Below are 15,060 nucleotides of genomic sequence, written 5' to 3'. Positions count from 1 at the left end.
GTCACTGCACACTCTGAATGGTTATTTGACAAGGACTTGACTGAACAGGTTACCAAAATAACAATTGAGGGAAAATCGATATAATGATACAGCGAGCTAGCTAAGACAGACAGATAGATAGATAGAGTCTAAAAGTCTGAGACCACATCTAAAATCTAATATGGGAAATGAATGCTGAAAACTTCTTAAAAAGAAACAAAGTCATTAATCTAATTAAAACTTTTTCTGGCAGAATTTATAATGAACGTTTCTATTAAATCTGATAAATGCAAAAGAGAGGCATATTCACTAGCGGTCTCAGACATTTAGACTCCTCATTATATATTTACAATTATTTTCTAAATGGGAAAATGGCACAAGGAAAGCTTTTGAAGTATAGCGTGCCTCATGCCAAGACACAAGTCAAGCTTCCCTACAAGGAGGGAAATACATTCAAAAACTGCACATCAATTCTAATGAAATATCACGGAGTAAAGATGCACTATAGGAGCAGTTCAAGCAGATCTCATATTGCTCATGCACAAATCAACAAATCAATCCAGCTGCTGTGTGTTGTATTGACAGAGAGCATTCGGAGTAGCTTTGCGATCAATCTCAGATGCACAGCAAAAGGGGGAAAAAAGTTCTGCAAAGACCATCTATAGACAAACAAGGCAGCCCTAGTACTCAATACTGAAAGACAGGATTCTTACTAAAGCAAAACTTACTCAATATTATTTAAAAATGCTGATTTATATTCAAAACAACATCATTTCATTGAAATTGCATCTCTAATAATGCATTTAATGCTGAATGCAATGTATTTTTTATTTATTGCCATTTTTATGGCTATTTTCATGGCAGGAACATTTCAATAATAAATAAACAATTAAAAGAACCACAAACACATGAATACACAAGTTAAATAAGATTTTTAGTGTTGATACATGATAAGAATTCAATTTTTTTTTCTGGTGTCACTTTACTAAAAATGTCCTTATGGGAGTTCATTTAAAAAAAAAAAAAAAAAAAAAAAAAAAAAAAAGAGTCTTATGGAATCATTAAAAGCAGGACAGTCCAGTAAAATTTGTTTTACAGTAAGGGAAGCTGTGCAGAACAAACATTGAGTGGGGTCTTCATCTTGAAGTAAAAAGGCGTGGGTTAATCTTGTGTCCAATACGACGTGCTAATGCTGATGCTAATCGTTTAATTTGATTCAATGATCTATGCTAAGTTAAAAGTCCCCATTACCTGAATGGATTTAAATATATATATAAAAAAATATATATTAAATATATATATATATATATATATATATATATATGGTAAAACTCATCTATTTATCTATAGGTGTTTCTTTGATTACAAGATTTGCATGATTGCAAAATAATCAAGTGCTGCTGTTTGGCTGCAGCAGGCACTTTAAAGGAGATGCTAATGGTCTAGGGTTGTCACGATACTGGAATTCGGTACCAATCGATTCTAAAATTTTAAAAATATCCATTTCCTGTGAACATCTCAGCACTGTCGAGCACGTTCTTAAACACCATTGATTGCCATTGTTTTCACACGCTCAACTTTTATTTCCAAGAAACAGTTCCTCTCAGATGTACTTTACATAACTACATCAGTTTCATTCTAACTTCAAGATGAAATGTAAAGATTTTCACATTAGCACTGGTTAAACAAACTGTATGCTTCACGACTATAAGGACGAATCCTAGTAAGGCAGCATATCCAGGTTTCCGCATCATCAATGCTGCATTGAAGGACATCTCAATCGTTTCGCATCTTTTATTTAGAATGTTTTAAAGGATGCATCAAGTGTATTTTTCCTGTCCTTCAATAGCCCACAGTCCTAGCATGCATTCCACATCACAAAAATAATCAAACGAATGAATCTGCACTGAGCTCATTCGATTTGATTACATAATGCTGAGGAAAAGAATAATTTTAGAGATGACAGTATTATATTCTTTGTTTTTTCTGGAAATAAAAATCACATAATCTGGGGTCGCCACAGCGGAATGAACCGCCAACTTATCCAGCATATGTTTTACGCAGCGGATGCCCTTCCAGCTGCAACCCCTCACTGGGAGACATCCATACACACTCATACACTACAGACAATTTAGCCAACCCAATTCACCTGTACCACATCTTTGGAATTGTGGGGGAAACCGGAGGAAACCCACGCAAACACTGGGAGAACATGCAAACTCCACACAGAAATGCCATATGACCCAGCAAAGGCTCGAACCAGCGACCTTCTTGCTGTGAGACGACAGAACTTCCTACTGCGCTACCGCGTCGCCAAGTGTCAGTTATCAGTTTCAGTAATCAGTCATTTTAACATGCCGCAGTCTTGGAAGCATGACATCTGCACTTTCTATTCTTTAAACATCCTATCGTTTAATGGTGAGAAAGACTTCAGAAGGATGTTTATGAAGGATAATACTTATATTTGAGAAGCACCCATAGTCCAGTCCAAAACCCACCAATGATGGCCGGGGGAAACCAGAAGACAAGAACAATCAACTTAAAGGCTGATTTTACAACTCCCCTACTGTAGTTTTAAACAGTTGAGTTTTACCACTTTTGAATAAAATCATCCATTGGAGTTTAAATACTTTATAAAGCAGCTACACTAATTATTTTCTTTATCCTCTATTTCCGTCTGTTACCACCTGAGGGCACTGTAGTGCACTAGGACTTTGTAAACACTACAGCGTCCCAGGAAAGACTACATTTCCATACATACCACACACATACACCGGAACATATACACTGACCTGCCATCACATCTGTTTTGTGTTACCGTTGATTATCTGGACTATTTATACAACCATTCCACCTCTGTCATGGCGTCGTTTGTCTATCTTGTCAGCTCTGGTATGTTGTTCTTGATCTCGCTCTTGTATCTTGCTTAAGTCTAGTTTGTGTTTAATCTGTTTTAGTTTCTTGTTTTGTTGTTTGTGTGTTATTTTGTTACTTTGCACTTTGGATTTTGTTCTCTGTTACCGCACTATTTAATATTAAATCTGCATTTGGATCCACACCCTTTTTGTTCCTGTTTTTGTTCTGTTTTTATCACGCTTAACGTGACAATTTCCACCTGGGGATACTCATCTTGAGGCCTCTAGAAATTATGCAGCACCATTTATGTGATCCGAGACCTGTGAAGAAATGATGCCATGGTATCCATAATCCTGGACCAGGCTGAGCTGATGCTGTGGCGGTCAGAGGAGTGAAGTGCATGTGACTCATTCCTGAAAGACCACAGTGACAGATGAGTCTTTGCATTCATCCCATGGCCCCCCTGATCACCCGCCAGTGACCAACTCACAACTGCAACTTCTCCACAAAGGATGACCAGTGTCCTGCGAATCAATGGATTTGCTCTTCAGTGTTTGGACTTTCAGCAGTGGAAATTAAACCACACTGAACTGAACTAAACTGAAATTTATATCTGAAAACTGGACTGACAGTTTCAGTTAACTAGAACTTCAATGTTAAGCTGCTTTGAAACAATCTACATTGTAAAAGCGCTACAGAAATAAACATGATATGAAATTCTCCAGGTCTGGCAGGAGCACTTTTAGCTTAGTGTAACAGAGGCCTGCTAGTGAAGTGCTGTGCAGGTAAGCCTCATTCCTCTGACCTCTAAAAGGTGCTCTAGTGACAGAAGTAAAAGGCCATGGTCTTTAGCCTCTTTGTTAGAGCTAGTTTGATACCAACTCGGAGCGTGTTGGGTGGATGGGTCATATTAGCTTACCATAGATAAGACCCTTATCCGCGAAATTGACCAAATAATTTTAATAATTTATCTACAGTATATAAAGCTTGAATCTTGTGTAGTTACATTGTGTACTGAAAGAAAATGAAATGTTGCCATTTTTTTAGGCCAGTATAGCTAAACATACACTCAAACTGGCATTATAATCAAGTGACTTTGCTGCTGTACCATGACTGCAGAAAGCACTTTATGGAAGATTCTCTGCGGTGGAGTGTACCTTTAATGATAAGATAAGTATTATAGTCAAGTGCTGCTGCACCATGGCTGCAGCGGGCCTTTTTTTTTTTTTTTTTTAAAGTGAGATGCTAATGGTCTAATCTGATTAAATGATCTATGCTAAGCTAAAGTAAAAGTACCCCTACCAGACCTGAATGGATTTAAAAATGAAGAAACTCAACTGTTGATCTATAGAGGTGTTAAAAAATTAGCCTTTCTGTGCTAAATGGAGTGTTCCTATAATGACAAGATTAGCATAATTGCAAAATAATCAAGCGCTGCTATACCATAGCTGCACCAGGCTCTGTTTTAAGAGAGATGCTAATAGTCTAATCCAGCGGTGTCCAAACTCAATCCTGGAGGGCCTGTGTCCTGCATACTTTAGTTCCATCCCTAATTAAAAACACACCTGAACCAGCTAATCAAGCTCTTTCTAGGTATACTAGACTTCCAGGCAGGTGTGTTGGAGAAAGTTGGAGCTAAACTATACAGGACACCATCCCTCCAGGACCAAGTTTGGACACCCCGGTCTAATCTGATTCAATGATCTATGCTAAGCTAAAAGTGCCCCTATCAGACCTGAATGGATTAAAAAATGATAAAACTCAACTGTTTATTCGTAAGGGTGTTGTAAAATGAGCCTTGTTTTAATTGGATTGTTCCTTTAATGACAATATTTGCATAATAGTCAAGTGCTGCTGTGGCTGCAGCAGACACTTTTTAAAAGCAAGATGCTAATGGTCTAACCTGATTCAATGATGCATGCTAAGCTAAAAGTGCCCCTCCTAGGCCTGAATGAACTCAAAAATGATAAAACAACTGTTTATCTATAGGGATGTTGTAAAAAAAAAGCCTTTTTAAGTAGAGTGTTCCTTTAATGACGCCAGCGAGACACATCAAGTTGGGTTAATCAGTTAATTTATACCATAAGGAACAGGAGTATTTAAAAACAAAACCCACCTGAATCCACTGATGTGCCCTTTAGCTTTCATTGTTGCCTAGGAGAAAACAAAAGAGAGATATAAACAGCATCTACTTTACGATTCCTAACTGTGAGCTTGAACCCGCAAAGAAGGATATTTTAAGCTTTAAGTCAAACTGATGAGCAAGGGGTGAGAATATGTATGAAGGAGACAGAGAAAGACACACTCTGAGTGTGTTTGTATTGTGTGTGTGTGTGTGTGTGTGTGAAGAGAAAGAGAAGCACAGAGGGATGAGGCAGAAACTGCTGCTATTTATATCCCCTTCAGTAGCTACAGGGAACAGTCACCGTCTGCATCGAGCAGGCAAAAATCAGAGCCCGCATTTCCACCCAATACTTGCGACTGGTCTCCACACGGCTTCAGAAATAAACAGCGGGAGCCGCTCCCCATAATAAACAGGATGAATAACAGTTCAGTTATGCTGCAGTGTTTTTATTAAATCTTAAAATTGGATTTATGCAAGAAGGCTCCATTCACCTCTGGATTAGATGGATGGCGTGCTCGCTCACATCGGCAGCCTCCTGTGGGGAGCTGGACGCAGCATCTAATACTGGTCGTCGTCGTTTATACGCTTGGGCTATTTATACAGCAGCAGCTTTTAATAGCTCAGCTCGCCTCTGCACTTGATCCTGCTGCTGCGCTCATGCACACTATACTGCAGAGACCTGGAGTCAGCACACTGAACGATGGCGGCAAAGAAAAAGCAGATTAAAAAAAAGTCATTTAATGGAGCGACAAAACATGCATGCATAGTGCAAAATAAGCAGTATTCAGCAATAAACTGAGCGCTCACCATATCCCAACCCAATGCATTCTACTTGACCTTTACAGTGGGAACATGGAAATAAATCAGTTGGCTATACAGGCTAGAATTTAGACACATAAAAGGTGTACTGACATACTATTGCTTAACGTACATTGTACCGTACAGTATGCAAATAATGGTCACACTTTACAATAAGGTTTATTAATTAATGTTAATTAATGCATTTACTAACATGAACAAACAATGAACAATACATTTACTACTGTATTTGTTCATGTTAGTTAACGTTAGTTAATGAAAAAACAGTAGTTTATTGTGAGTTCATGTTTGCTCCTGCTGCATTAACTAATGTTAACAAGCAAGAACTTGATGTTAATAATGCATTAGTAAATGTTCAATTATTATTAATAAATGCTGTACATGTGTTGTTCATGTTAGTAAATGCATTAACTAATGAACCTTATTGTAAAGTGTTACCCAAATAATAATAGTAAGAATTCTTTACAATACACTACCTGACAAAAGTCTTGTCATCGATCCCAGTTGTACGAACATCAAATAACAACTGACATCCAGTTGATCATTTGGAAAAGTGGCAGAAGGTAGATTTTTCTAAGGAATCAACTGTTGAACTGCATCCCAATTATCACAACTACTGAAAAAGACCTATTGGAACCCGCACTGACCCAATATTTTCACAGAAACCATGGTTTAAGGTCATTCATTATGAGAGATCTGCCGAGTGGATGACAACGTCACCAGCCATTACAGGTGGTGTGCAGCATCCACCTCGATGACACCAGCTGATGAAGAGAAGAGACAGTGTGATGAAGCCAGTCCTGATATGGGGATGATTAGGACCCATGATGGACAGATGCCATTGGGCCAATTTGGCCAGGATTAACCCCCACTCTTTTTCAAAGGACATCCTGGGATTTTTAATGACCACAGTCAGGACCTCGGTTTAACATTTCATCTGAAAGATAGTGCCCACTGAGCAGTATATTGTCGCATCAATATACTGGGAAATCACAGAGTGCCCCCTGTTGGTCTCACTTACAACAAATCCAGCAACACGTTTTTTTGTTTTTGTTTTTTGTGGTCTCCTATCCAGGTACTGAACGGGCATAGCCCTACTTATCTTCAGTGGGCAACCGTGTGAGTTGCAGAGAGCTAGCTGCCGACTCAATTTCTGCATACAAGTCAGAACTCCCTTTAGGCCTGCTATGCACCCCCCAACAATCAGTACGAGTGGTTCAATACAACAGTCTAAGAAATAAAATGTAGAAAACCAGTCATTGGATCATAACCCATCAAAAAGTTACATCTTTGTACCTAGCAAGTCCAAATTTATACTTAAATTAGAACAAAAGTGTACTTTATAGTTGCTCAAAAGGTACTAATATGCACCTGTAAGGTAGAAAAGTGCACCTTTATGTTTGAGTGAATGCTCATCGCAATTGAGTTTAAGGCCCAATCCTACCCCTTAGCCCTTCCCCTTCCCCCCACTCCTTGTTTTGTGGGTGACCTTGAAGGAGTAGTGATGTCCCAATTCTCTTTAGCTTGAAGGCATAGGGCTAAGGACAAGGGGTATACACCCCTTCAAAAGAAGATTTTTCAGGACCATAAAATTTCCCAGAATACAGCTGCACCCAGAAATAAGGAGATCCACAAATGGGTGTTTTTGTATATTACGAATTTTTACCACAAACAAACACATTTTTATATATTTATAACCGCGTTTTACCATAATGCTTTAAAAAAAAAAACTTTTGAAAAAAAATTATAAATTTTGCGATCTATAATCCCTAATAATAACTTCTGTACAGCAGTCTCATAACATTGACACTCGATGACACTGGAATACCCTGTCAGAAGAGTCTAGTGGCAGCTTGAGCTTTTTACAGTGTGTGCTATAATGTTAATGTTGTTTTCCTGTGTTTACATAGATGAATATGACCACTGTGAAAATACATAGTACAATTACGATCTTATTGCCACATTAGATCATTATGATGACATAATATATGCCTTAAGTTATCTCCTGAAGATAAATACCAGAAAATAACGCAACTGGAATCACTACAGCAGTCGCGATCGTCTAATATCATATGAAGCAAGAGATGGCATATGATGATGTGTGCAGGTACTGTAGTGCTGTCCCAATTCTTAGGGGTAGATTTTGAAGCCCTTCCACTTAACTCTCGGTTTTAAGGGCCAAGGGCTACAAAAACAGAATAGGGCCCAAGTTCTTTCCATTTTTTCCAACTGGCTACCTCTGATGGCATACCCAAAATTGCCTGAGTGAGCAAGCATCTAACATGTATTAAAATTGGAGTACTGACAAAGATAACCTATAGTACAATGTTTCACTGCGCCAAAAGAAAAAAAAAGAATTCATGACCAGCGAACAAAGCAAATCATTATCTATGGTTGTTCTTCTAAAGTCATTTGATCATGTAAGTTTCAGTGAGATCATGTATGTGAAACAGCTGTTGTGAAGTTTATTACACTTAAAAATGCTGGGTTGTTTCTACTCAAATGTTGGTAACCAACAACCCAACTGTTGACATTAATTAAAAATGTTTAAACCCCACTGGTTAACCAATATTTTACCCAATTTTAAGTCAGTCACAAAATCCTCTACGGATGTGCTTTCAGGGGATTATATTGGTCTCCCATGATTGGTTAAGATGAGAATCTTTTGCTGTGGTCCAGGGCTCATGCAGCCGACTTGTTGCCACACTGCTTTATCAGGCAATGACTTTGCAGGCATTATTTCCACATGAAAGCACCTTTCATAGACATCATAAAGGTTTAATCAGATGATACTTTTTTTTTAAACCACAAGTGTCATAGAAGGATTATAAGCTATCAGACCACAAGAGATACATCTATACTTTCAAATAAATAGATTATGTAAAAAAACATAATAAAAATGTTTTTCACTAGGGATCTGAAATCTACATTTTCAGAAACAAGTGATTATTTGGACTGTTGACTTTCATGAGGAACTGCTAATCATTTCCATGCATCTCCCTTTGAAAAGACCTCTGAAGGTTGAGCTGCGCATTAGATTTGCTCTTCAGTGTTTGAACTTTCAGCAGTGAAAATGTATCCACACTGAACAACTCTGAAAACTAAACTTCTTTACTAGAACTTCTAGATTAGGCTGCTTTGACAGTCTAAATTGTAAACACTAGAAATATGAATTGAAGCACTTTATATTCGCTGTATTTAAAAAAAAAAAAAAAAAAAAAAAACACATATGCACCAAACCCCACCCCTAAACCAAACAGTCATTGAGTGACAAGCAAAAAAAAAGAAAAAAAAAAAAAAAAAAAAAAAAAAAGGACAAAGTCATACAAATTAGCTACCAAGTCAAGAAGTTTGGAATAGATGCGAGTTTGCATTGGCAATTTCTAACAATTTAGCCACTCTCATAAGACAAAATGGCTACACTACAGCAAATTTGAACCACAAGTTAACCCACACGTGACCTACAGCTCCAGTGTCAACTAAAATCCACATGCAAGAGCAATATTTCACATCACATTCTGATAAACTGAATAAGGTCCTAAGAAAATTAAAAGCAGTGTTCACTTTGGTCATTTGGGAGTAGACTATTTTAAAAATAATAATAAAACCATAACCCAAGCAATGTCTAAAGGAGAAACTTTTCCCCCCACAAAGTTGCCAGAAATGATACATTTATAACCTTCTGGCAGGCCAAATCTAGTTGTATAAGGGAAGGCATTACAAACATTAGAACTGCAGACATGGTAATGCTGCCATCTAGTGACAAATCATGAGAAAATGCTTGGCCATTAAACCTAGAGAGTCAATCCAGAGAACCAGGATGGATAGTGTCATTAAGGATGTGTGCTGGTCACTAGTGATGTAGGAATTACACTTAACAACTTTAAGAAACGCGCATAAGCAACATTTACTCAGAGCAATAACCCATGTTCTGGAACACTTTAGTTAGTCTTAATTTGTCATGTTAAACTACATAAGACAGTACTTGTAAATAGAGCTTTAACACAATTACCAGAAAGACAGTGCAGCATTTCAAAGCTTTATTCAGAGTTGCAGCAGAAATATGCAGCAAAACAGTATCAAAACAGGTCTTGTCATTGTAATAAGCCACCTTTATAAACTCACAGCCTCACTCTAGTTTCTTGACAGACTTGCTCTTGAGCTTCTTTTGTTGGAGCAGAAGGTCAATATGCAGACAGCGATCCATAACAGTTGAAGCACAGAGAAAGCCACCATGCAGAGCTCCAGAATAACCAGCAGTGAAGATATCTTGTCCTTAGATCAGGGAGGGTGAGAACAGAGGGAAAAATTAATAAATTCATAACCAGGCCCTTAAACTTTCCAATATGACTGCATAGGCAAGCAGATACCATCCATTTAAAAATAGAGCTAGTGACCTCACTGGGTCTAGGCATAAGGGGTGCTTATTAAAAACATTGCATCCAGCTTAGCTTACATCTTCACTCCTCAGAACTTGAGCAGATTTGACCTTACCATCAAGCCCATTTACTTGCGCAAACAGCTTTATTATGAAATAGATCATTTCAATTGCATTGTGCCTGTCGGATTTAAGTGGCTCAAATTAGACTTTGATTAAGGCTTCTATACACAACTCTGCAGAATTGTCCCTCTCAGGATTTATGCAAGACAAAACATCCACACCTTTTGATCCTGGTCATAACTTAAATTAGCCAGTCATACATAGTCAAGCGAGTGATCCATGTAGTGCATAAGGGACTAGTTGGGTAAACAAATTAGCAAAGAACCACCTTTTAAAATTTACCTGACAGGTAGAGGTTCTTGACTGGTGTATTGCACCTGATGGTGGCAATGTTCAGAGGCTGGTATCTCTCCAGATTGTGCTCTGCAGACATGGAACAATAGGAGGCTCCCAGGCCATGCATATTGATGGGAGTGACAGCATGCAGCAATGCAACCTACAGAAAACAAGCAGCATTTAACCCAAAGGTTTTAAATCCTGTATAAACCATTCCCCCTTTTGGTACCATGACCCACTCTACACTTGCCTGTAAAACAAAAGCTGTTAAATTGCTATACTTAATTCATTGCATGAAACTACCTCAAGCTTTTTAAACAAGCGCCCGCTGATTTGAACTTTAAATACTCAATTGAAGGAAGTGTTTATTTTACCTAAAGAGTTGGTTTACCAGCAGTTTTTGCAAGAGGTTTTATAGCTGGTAGGTCAAACTGTAGGACAACATTTGTACCCAAAGGGTATATAGCCTTAAATTGTATCTAAATGTTTGGGTCATTACACAAAAAAGGGGGGCGGGGGAAATGAGCATTACTCCAAAAACGTACCTTTTCTTTCAACTGGGGAAAACGGACACAAGCCCAGTCAAACAGATGATTGGCAAATCTCATCTTGTAGTTCTCATATTCTTCACCTCTTTCAGCCTCATTAACGTTTTCCCACTGTTCAAACCACTTTGGATTGACCAAAGTATGGATCACCATACGTGATTGCCCTACAATAGAGAATCACCCATAACTAGATTAACCTGGCTTGCTTGATTGTTCTGGACACTTAATATACCAATAAGAAAGTGAACCTGGGAAACGAGTGCTTGAGGTGGGATCCTTAGCAGAGGGGAAGGAAAGATACATCATGGGGACATTATCAGGTGCATCTTGCTTGTCTGAAGCAAAGTACTCCTCCATCCTACAGGGAACGGAAAAATAAAGTAAGAACTAGCAGGAAGAATAGATAGCATTGAGTGATCAATGTACTTGTACACATACATCTCATCAACGTTGTTGCCCTTATAGAGCCGCATGTCAGTTGAAGAGATGCCTAGTTCTTCCATTGTGGCATTGAAGCCAGCAAATACTTGAAAAAAGCCTTTGCCTGGTTTCAGAGCTTTAAGATATTCCTGGACCTCTGGAGAGGCAGAAAACCGCCACCAAGGTAGGGGGAAAGATTAGATAGATCAAATAAACAGCCCACATGGAAAACTGGTTAGGACCATGTTAAGTTACTGCAGGAGAACTGGTAAACAGATCACATACGGGGATCTGCCTGGATCTCTGGAGTCAGGAGCTTCTGGAAAGTAGTGAACACACCAGCATTTGAAACAACCACTGAAGCTTTGATTTCAATATCTTCATCTCCAGTCTTCACAGCCACACCTGAAGCAGACATGTGCTCATTACATTATACCTCAAGACACTGCAAAAGCAACTGTTCACAGGAGGTGCCAAATCCAGTTCCTGAAGATCTACCTGGCTGCAGAGTTAGCTGGAACCTTAAAGCGTTGGCCTTAAGATTACAAAGTGCTCCTTCAGATCCTACTTCCTCCAGTTACTGATCAGGGTTGGAGGTAAACTCTACAGGAAGGTAGAGCTCCAGGAACAGGATTGGGTATGTCTGACTTGAACAAACCTCACCGTATGCATTTTGTTGCTCATTAACTAGAACTCTAGAAACTGGAGCATTGACCAGGACTTTTCCACCATGTTTCTCCAAAACCTGGATGATATGATACGGGATTTCACTAGCACCACCCTGAGGATAGTACACACCACGCTTTGAGTGGTGTAGGAGGAGGGCATCAATCATGCAGCTGGAGTTTTTGGGTGGGACACCTAGGGGGAGAGAAAAAAAAAAAAAAAAAAAAAAAAAAAAAAAAAGTTTAGTCAGAAGCCTCGACACTGGATGAATCCAGAGTTTGGAATGGTTATTTTACCACAAAATGTTTTTGAGAACACTGTGAGGAGATCCTGGTTGCTGGTAAGAGACTTGACCACCTCTGATGTACTGGTGCGGGAATATTTTAAAATTGGGGAAATAAAGTCAGCAATTCCAGTCCTCAATATGAAGCGAGCAAACCAGAGTGGGACCATCTTCAGCATACAAAGCAGACGGACCTTCTCAGAACAAATCTATTAGGGTAAACAATAGTTTAGATGATAAAGCAAAGGGAACGTTAAGATTTAAAAGGAATAAATAAAACCAAATACCTTCATTATTTTAAAGAATTCCTCTACTGCTTTAGCATCATTGGGGAACTGTTTCTTCAGATGAGCCTCCATCTGCTTTTTACCATTATAGATAGTGTATTCTTTACACTCAGGCCCTTTACCAATAACAACAGTTTCCACATGTGAACCTTGCTCAGCAAAGTGCACTTGGCCATCAGTAATCAAATCCAAAGCAATCTTCAGGAAGCTGTTCTCATGAAGTTGACCAACATAATAGAAGCCTTCAAAAAATAAAAACAAAGCAATCTTAGTCATGTGCGGCAAGACATTCAGCATTCCCATCCATGCAGCTGTAAGGTCTTACCACAGTCAAACTCAAAGCCCTTCTCAGTGAAAGTCTTACAAAGGCCTCCTGCCTGCTTGTCTTGCTCCAGCACTAGGACTTTCTTTCCGAGCCTCGCTAAAACTGCAGCTGCAGTCAGGCCACCAATGCCACTACCAATCACAATGACATCCAAGTTATCGGGTACTTCATTTGAAGCATATTCTATAGGGGAAGACAAAACCAAATTACATTAACTTCAATATCTCTAGCAATGCAATGACTGCTCTCAGAGAACCACTTAAAAGGTTCAAAAGAAACTTACAAATCTTAATTTCAAGGTTTCCACGGTGGGGATTTAGGTTTAAAATCCACAAAAAAAAAAAAAAAAAAAAAAAAAAAAAAAAAAAAAAAAACACACAAGGCAGGCTCTGAGACTGCTCTTTTAATTGGTTTTACCACATCTGATACATTTTACTAGTTTAGACCAAGTGTGCCCAAACTCAGTCCTCAGTGTCCTGCAGATATTAGCTCCAACTGGCCTTAAAAATCACACCCATACAGATGTTTCTAGAAAGTCTGGTAAGAGCTTGATTAACCAGCCCAGGTGGGTCTTATTGGATTGGAACTACACTTTGCAGGACACCGGCCCTCCAGGAGAGAGTCTGGGCACCCCTGGTTTAAACAATTACCAGAGAAAATTTTAGAGTTATACCATTAGTCAAGTGTTTCATTGATCTGTTCAGCAATGAAACAGACTCCAAAAGTGTACTTAAAAACCATTTACAGGCACCATGATATTTAGCAAGGCACATGTACTTATATTATGCTTTATACTGAAGTACCTATGTTTTTTTTCCTTATATTTGCTGCATTTACATAGTGGAACACTAGGTGCCTCTATTATATCACTAATCTAGAGAGCTCACATACCTTTCTGAAGCACTTTGTCTTTTTTCTCCTGGTCGACTACTAGCGGGCCTTGAGGACTGATGGTACCCTTGCACAGGCCACTTCTCCTGCCAAACAGATACCAGAATGTGCCACGAGCCCAGTCTACAAACCATTCTAAGAACAGCAAAATCCACCACATCTTCAATCACTGGCAGAAAAGACTGTAACTTTGAATTTGAGGAGTGACTGCTAGAAGATTCACTCTTTAAAAGTAGTGTTAAAAGCTTAAGTAGCAGCTCTTTCCAGAGACTGCAACCAACAGCTTTTTATTTGGTGAACGCGTCAAGGCCTTATTTATTAGTCTAAACCGTGGGTGGAGAGAATCAACTTGTTTGTCTGCTATTTGTGTTACTTAATTAAATCAGGTGTGCAGACCGATTGCTTTGCATTAGTTGCTTATAATGAATAACAGCTGTGATGCACAAAATGGAAGCCAGTACAAGAATGTAGGCATTTTTTTGTGTTTATATACATATATACTTATAATATGGGTTAATTAGCTGTTTGTATTGATTTAGTGTATTGAAGGAAGGAGTTGCAGATGGTCAACAATAAACTATAATGCATGTAAACATTTAAGTTGCATATGTGATAAATCAAAGTGTTAGATTTACTTTAACCCTTATGTACTGTTGGGGATGTTTTCATACACTCTTGCGTGATTTTGAGTCTTAATTTAGCCATAACTTTCTCTGTTTCTACAAGCAGAATGTTTTTGGTGACAAATCTTATTTGACATGTATTTTGTGAAACTATACACTCTGGGCAAATTTACTACCCTTTTGTTATGTTCGGGAAAAAAACATCCATTGAATTAAACTGTTGTAAAAATCCATCAGATAAATATTTTTAATTTTAATATTTTGCATAAATCTGTTAATCAACCTCAGTCCTGATCAAAACGACTAAATTGCTTAGAAAAATACAGGATTTTAACTCTTTAACTGTCAAATTCATAAATGATGTCACTGATTTGGTAAAAAAAAAAATGCACAAAATTAAGTACTTTTAATATAAAAAGTAATTGTGGACAGGATTTTTTTTACCTTTTATCAAAGTCTTA

The 15,060-nt window shown here is 38.3% G+C and overlaps 1 protein-coding gene across 1 annotated transcript; it reads right to left on the bottom strand.

Annotated features, from left to right (window-relative positions):
• Positions 1–9,804: 9,804 nt before the first annotated feature.
• retsatl (retinol saturase (all-trans-retinol 13,14-reductase) like) lies at positions 9,805–14,259 on the bottom strand. The gene is given in 11 exon segments (NM_001040004.2): positions 9,805–10,054; positions 10,563–10,716; positions 11,102–11,268; positions 11,353–11,462; positions 11,543–11,681; positions 11,810–11,929; positions 12,188–12,385; positions 12,487–12,682; positions 12,761–13,002; positions 13,086–13,268; positions 13,977–14,259. Coding segments are annotated over 11 exon segments (1,815 nt in total). The 5' UTR covers positions 14,137–14,259; the 3' UTR covers positions 9,805–9,908.
• Between the last annotated feature and the right edge of the window lie 801 nt (positions 14,260–15,060).

Source organism: Danio rerio, chromosome 9, assembly GCF_052040795.2.
Source record: "Danio rerio strain M-AB ecotype USA chromosome 9, GRCz13ab, whole genome shotgun sequence".
NCBI lineage: Eukaryota > Metazoa > Chordata > Actinopteri > Cypriniformes > Danionidae > Danio > Danio rerio.
This window is presented reverse-complemented; position numbering and strand designations above follow the sequence as displayed.